This window comes from Populus alba, chromosome 1 (genome assembly GCF_005239225.2).
Source record: "Populus alba chromosome 1, ASM523922v2, whole genome shotgun sequence".
NCBI classification, from domain to species: domain Eukaryota; kingdom Viridiplantae; phylum Streptophyta; class Magnoliopsida; order Malpighiales; family Salicaceae; genus Populus; species Populus alba.
Window position 1 is genome coordinate 34,514,102 of NC_133284.1, and position 7,072 is coordinate 34,521,173.

A 7,072-nucleotide genomic window follows, 5' to 3' on the forward strand; every position below is an offset into this window, starting at 1 on the left:
TCCTACCTTCTCTACGTTCTTGACAGCCTATCTTTGTCTCAGTAGAATCTTTCAACGGCATGTTTCGTTCCTCTTCCCTATTACTTTGAAAAAGTTTCATTAGTAAAACAATATACTGTCAAATTGTAACCTTTTGCATTTTTGAACGTTCTAAACCAATTTTAACCTTTCTTTAGCATTCCAGCATTCTTTTCTTGCTCATATTAATTTTTGAATTTTTTCTGAATATTTTTTTTTTCTCATTTTTTGTGTGGAAACTGAAAAATTAAGAAATCTAATTTTATTTTTTTTGCAAAATAAAATTAATTGATGGTCCAGGCAAGACTATTTCTTTCTATTTCCTTTTCTTCTTTCATGATCAAAGTTTTTATTGTGTGATTATACATTTCAAATGATATTATATTTTTTCTTAACAATCTTAAAAATAATAATTTTTTATATTGACATGATGTATTTTAAAGAATTTAATATTTTTTTCTAGATAAAAATTTATATCTTTAACCACTTGGTCAATCCCTCGAAACTATACAAAACAATTTCAATTACATTTATAATTAAGTCTTTATATACATTACTTTGAATGCATTGAGGTTATACCTGCCTAGTCTATCCAGCGAAGTTACAAACTCACAATGTATGTCTTGCTCAAAATACTTAATTTCATTAACAAAAATTTCTTGAAGCTATCATATGAGTGATTATATACTGAAAGAGATTTTAGTCATAGTCTGTCAAAGAACCATCTCAACCCAAAAGCTTAAGCTGTTAGGTGAGGCTCTAAGATATGATTTATATTATTCTTTAACACACCCCTTCAAGTAAAAGCCTTTTGAACTTGAAACTTGCACAGGCTCACATTGCCTTGTGCATAATTTTTATCAAATAAATGAGGATGATGAGATTCGAACTCGTGACCGCTTGGTCATTAAGGCTCTGATATCATGTCAAAGAACCATCTCAACCCAAAAACTTAAGCTGTTAGGTGAGGCCCCAAGATATGATTTATATTATTCTCTAACGTCATAGTCATGTGTTAAAATGACCAGGCAAACAGGAGTGCTGTTATTAACGCAAAAATACTTTAGAAATACTTTCTATCAATAAATTTTCTCATTTTCTATCAAAAATTTTAACTAATTATTAAAAAATTAATCTAACAGTGATGATGTAGAATTATATATTTTAAATATTGAAACACGGGTTGTACATTTCTTATCTCAAAATAGAAAGTAAGAGAACGCATATTTCATTGGTCAACCATCCCAGTAATACTCCATATATAATATTTCGAATTCTATCACGATACAAATGTGAAAGATTTTGTCTGACAAGTAATTTAGCATGCGGGCCCTTATTGAACTTCCTGGCATAATACTTGGGCTCGGCAACACATATAGATCTAGAAGATACCAGATAAATTCTCTCTCTCTCTCTCTCTCTCTATATACTTGGGCTCGTGCCTATAGTTTAGATCAGCATTCTCCACTCGTAAAATCCAATTTGCGTTCCAAAAAAAAAAAGAAAAACAAGGAAACTTCTGAAATGGCTCTCTACCAACTTGCTCCATTCCCTATTAGTACTGTCACCAAACGGACATTTTCAAGTCGCACCTCACTTGGATCATCAAGAAATGGCTGTTTCCCTAGCCAAGTTCGGTGCATGGTAGCGACCGAAACTCGTGATCAAAGCATTGCCAGGCGCTCTGGAAATTATCCCACTCCCTTCTGGGATCATAAGTTTCTTCAGTCACTGACAAGTGAATATGTGGTAAATATATATACATGTGTTCTCCATTACCTTTATTATTATAATTTTCTTTTTAATAGTACTGTACTCATTATGGATCTGATCGTATTCCAGGCATTTAGAAATTTCAATTACCATTATTACTTCTAATAATGCTTAGACATCTCAGGAGCGCAGTTATTTCCAACCATGGAAAGCTAACAAAACCCTTTATATATATTTTTGCAGGGAGAGCCGTGCACAGGACAAGCTAACAAGCTGAAGGAAACTGTGAGGGACATGCTTGAGAAACCATTGGATGCTGTATATCAACTGGAGCTAATTGACAACCTCCAAAGAATTGGAGTTGCTTATCATTTTGAGCTTGAGATAAAGAGCATACTGGAAAGCAGGTGGAATGATTATAAAAAAGACAACAGAGAGATGAAAGAGGACTTGTATGCTACTTCTGTTGAATTTAGACTGCTAAGGCAGCATGGATATAATGTGCCTCAAGGTTCTCTTTATACATATATAGTCATAGTTATATGCATGTGTATATCAATTAAACTTAGCTTAAACGACCTTCATCAAGCAATTCTGTTATTTGCAGATGTTTTCAATGGCTTCAAGGATGAGCAAGGAAACTTCAAGAATTGTCTTCGCGATGATGTCAAAGGGATGCTAAATCTATATGAAGCCTCTTATTATCTAGTAAATGGTGAGAGTATCTTAGAAGAAGCGAGAGATTTTTCTGAAAAACATCTCAAGGAATATAGCAAGGAACAGAATGAAGATCATTATCTTTCACTGTTGGTGAATCATTCATTGGAACTTCCACTGCATTGGAGGATGCAAAGGATGGAAGCAAGATGGTTCATAGATGCATATGGAAGAAAAAGGGATTTGAACCCCATCCTTCTAGAGTTTGCTGGATTGGATTTCAACATGGTTCAAGCAAAATACCAGGAAGACATAAGACATGCATCAAGGTATAAAATTAGTAATTGCGAAAAGTTCCTTGATTGAAACCTCTTCTACTTCATTCCGCTAAATTTAAATATCACATGAAAGTCGTATATTTTCTTTGAAAAGTATTAGCAAGTCACCAAAAAGTCATAAAACCATATATCAAGGATTTATTTCTTGATGATAATATTAAAATAGCTTAAATCATGTTTTTATCGTAATGTTTATATAATTTTAACTTTTTGATGTTCTTTTTATCAATTTCTTATATGGTAGTTTGTTATTTATAAGGAACTTGTACAACTTACATGTTATTTATTGAGGGAATGGATTAAATTATAGAACGGAAGGAGAGTTCATCAAAGCACTCTATAGCTTGGAAGTTGAAATAAAAAAAAACAAAATGATTCAGAAGGTGTTTTTATTATATAGCTTGGAAGTTGAAATAAAAAAAAACAAAATGATTCAGAAGGTGTTTTTATTATAACTTATAGTGAATTCATAGAGTCTGAATACCAAGAAGATATATGACAAGCATCAAAGTTTACAATTAAGAGAAGCATTTATTTCGTAAAGTATAATAATGAAAAAAAATGCTCTACACTCTCCATTAATGTTAAGGTGGTGGACTAGTATGGATCTAGGAAACAAGTTGTTCTACACCAGGGACAGATTGATGGAGAACGCTTTGTGGACGGTAGGAGAGGTATTTGAGCCTCAGTTTGGATATTATCGAAAAATGGCGACCAGGGTTAATGCTCTGATAACAACATTAGATGATGCTTACGATGTGTATGGCACCCTCGAAGAACTTGAGGTCTTCACAGATGTTATTGAGAGGTTGGTACTATCATTAGACCTGTTTTGTATGCTACTTTTTTTATTGCTGGTTTCTTGGAGAAATTAAACCTGAAATATTAAGCATTAAACTATGCAATTTTCCTTCAGCTGGGATATCAATGCTTTGGACCAACTACCAGACTACATGAAGATATCTTTCTTTGCTCTCTTCCAGTCCATCAATGAAATCGGTTACGATATTCTTAAAGAACAAGGAATAAATGTTGTTCCTTCCATGAAGAAATTGGTATTGATTTTTAATTTCTCTATAAATGATCTTCCCCTGCTCTTGTAATTTGAAAAACTTTCTTTCCATAGTTTTTGACATATACGATTCCAAATGAACTAGTGGGGAGATTTATGTCGAGCATATCTTAAAGAGGCAAAGTGGTACTACGCTGGATATACACCAACTCTACAAGAATACCTTGATAATGCTTGGTTGTCAATATCCGGACAAGTCATACTAGGGTATGCTCTCATCTTGGTTACAAATCAATTGACAGAGGAGGCTGTAAGATGTTGCATGGAATATCCTGACTTAATTCGTCACTCGTCAATGATTCTACGACTCGCAGATGATCTAGGAACATCTTCGGTATATAATTTGTTTTTCCTTAAATTTTTTCACTCATACTTTTCTTTTGAAAGGGTTTTGATTTTTCTACATTTTGGAATCAGGATGAGATTGCTAGAGGTGATAATCCAAAATCAATTCAGTGTTACATGCATGAAACTGGAGCGACTGAACAAGAAGCTCGTGAGCATGTACGATATTTGATATACGAGACGTGGAAAAAGCTAAATGGAGAGATAATGAAGCCATATCCCTTTTCTAAAAACTTCATGAGAATTCCAATGAATCTTGCAAGGACTGCTCAGTGTTTTTATGAAGATGGAGATGCGTATGGAATTCAAGATCAGGAGACTCATGGTCGCCTGGCGTCATTGTTTGTTAAGCCCATTCCTCTCCAAGATATATAGTTACCAGAAGTCATTCAAACGGTACTGTGAATCGTTTCTGCTACCATTTTCCCAGGCTCTCAGCTTCGCTTGCTTCAGCTTGTTACTGCAAAATGCTTCTTTTCTATCGAAGTGCTTTCCTTTTCCAATTGGGTGTTTTTCTTGTTGTCTTTGGCTTATCAATAAATAAATATATAAAACGCAATGCTTGAAGTCATGTGTGTTAGAATTCAATGCCACGCAACAGTACGTTGTTTATATATAAGATGTAAGTGGTTTCTAAAATTTAGAGTTCGTAAGAATTATAATATTATTAGAATTTTATAATATTAAAATTAATATTTATTTGAGTTTTTTAATTATTAAAATTTAATTAGTTGATTAGTTTTCTTTGTGGTTAAATAAGGATAGATCTTAATCAGAAAGAATAAAAATTTAATCGGGAAAATCACTTGATAAACTTTAATTTGAGATATTGATGTTTTTTTATTTTTTAAATTTTATTTTTAATATTAACATATTAAAACAATTCAAAAATATTAAAAATAATTAATTTTAAATAAAAAAATTAAAATTTAATAAAAAAACAGATCTAAATTTACTATCCATCCAAATGAAGTTTGCACATGTGAATAGTACTAATAAATAATTGTATCGTAATAATAATGGATTATCGCAGCGAGATTGCCGGGTCTGTGTCCTAAAAACCTAGATGGATCTTTTCATTAAATTAGTTGGTGAAAGATTTGTTTCCTTTTCTCTATCAATAATACTTTTAATGGCATGGGAAAAGTATTGTAGTTTTTTCCATGTCTTTTTATATATTAGTATTATTTCAACTGTTTTGTTTTTTTTTTCTTGTTTTTTTTTATTTGTTTTTCGTTTTTCATTCCTTTATATATATATTTTTTCTTTTTCCTTTGTGTTTTTTTTCTTTTAATGAATTTTTTTTGTTTAATTTAGTTTGTTAATGTGAAAAAAATATATATTTAGTTATCAGACCTTCATGACACGGCTCTCGAATTTGATAGGTTAATCTAATTTGACGAGTTAACCTAGATTTTTTTTTCCTTTTTAATCAAGTTTTTTTGTTTAGTTTAGTTTGTTAATTGTTTTTGGTTTAACCTGATAATTGTTTTTTTATATTTAGTTATCAAATTTTCATAACGGGAATCCCAGGTTAACCTGATTTGACAAGTTAACTCAATTGATTTAGATTCTTTTTTTGTCATTAGTAACAAGCGTATGTCTTTTGTTTGTTTTTTTTTTTTTTGTCTTTTTAATTAATATTTTTTTGTTTAATTTAGGTTGTTAATGTTCAGTTTTTTTTCTATTTAGTTATGAAACTTTCATGACACGGATCCTGGGTTTGACAGCTAACCTGGTTTGACGAGTTAGCCTAGTTAATTCTGGGTAACTCGTCAATTTTTTTTTCTATTAAGTTATCAAACTTTCATAACACAAATCCAAGGTTTGACGGGTTAACCTGGTTTAAAGGGTTAACCAGTTAATTAAATTATTTTTTTCTTTTTCTTCATTAGTTTTTTTTTCTTTCTATTGGTTTTTTTTTAATTAATTTATTTAATTATCATATTTTTACGACACGACCTTGCAGTCAAACTCGCATCCAAGGCTATTGGCTCTGGTAGGGGTGTTCACGGTCCGGTTCGGTCCGGTTTTAACATAAAAATTCAACCGAACCGGAAAATACCATTTCTTGTTAATATAACCCGAACCGAACCGAGAACCGGTTCAAACTGAACCGATTTTGTTCAGTTCGGGTCGGTTTTTTAGCCTTAGAAACCAGAAAAACTGAAACTAATTAAATAAAAGAAAACTTGGCTGAATCACAATCACTGGACAAACTTGGCTGAATCACATTAAAAAAAATCCTTGTTGAAAACTTTGAATCCAAGCTCTTCGGTTGAGATCTGAAAGATCTCCCTTAATTGAATCAAAATCACTGGATCTATCCATACTAGCACAACTACATGTTAACAAAGATTTCAATAGCATCCTGTAAAGTAGAGAGTAGAAAGGCAACAATATAAGAGAAAATGAGTTGCTTTAAGCCTTGTGCACAGAGGAGAGGGAGAGAGGGAGGGGTAGGGGCACTGGAAAAGGGGAAGGGGGGGAGAGAGCGGGGAGGGAGGGATGGGGTTGCTGGAAAGGGAAGGGGGAAGTGGAGGGTGAGCAGCTGGAAAGGTTTTGGGAGGGAGAGAGAGTGGGGAGGGAGGGATGGGGTTGCTAGAAGGTTTTGGGGAAAAGGGATGGGGGAGGGTGAGTGGGCTGGAAAGGTTTTGGGGAAAAGAGAAGGGGGTGGAAAGGTTTTGGAGGGGGGCGGCGGGTTGGAAAAGTTTTGTAGGGTTAGGGTATTTATTATTTAGGTTTAGGATGTATCTTTTTATATTTTGTTTTAGATTCAATTAAACCGGTTCGGTTCGGTCCGGTTCAATCGGTTTAAGCTTTTTCAAACCGGAACCGAACCGGACTGGGTGGTTTTTTTAAAATTTTTAATCGGTTTAATCGATTTTTTCTATCGGTTCTGTTTTTTCGATTAATTTTTTCTCGGTTC

At 33.0% G+C, this 7,072-nt stretch overlaps 1 protein-coding gene across 1 annotated transcript; it reads left to right on the forward strand.

The window, feature by feature from the left end:
• Positions 1-1,441: 1,441 nt before the first annotated feature.
• LOC118055365 (terpene synthase 10) lies at positions 1,442-4,782 on the forward strand. The gene is made up of 7 exons (XM_035067245.2): positions 1,442-1,767; positions 1,975-2,242; positions 2,339-2,717; positions 3,316-3,534; positions 3,643-3,781; positions 3,884-4,132; positions 4,216-4,782. The coding sequence occupies exons 1-7, from the start codon at positions 1,543-1,545 to the stop codon at positions 4,516-4,518; spliced, it is 1,782 nt and encodes a 593-aa protein (XP_034923136.1). The 5' UTR covers positions 1,442-1,542; the 3' UTR covers positions 4,519-4,782.
• The last annotated feature ends 2,290 nt before the right edge of the window (positions 4,783-7,072 follow it).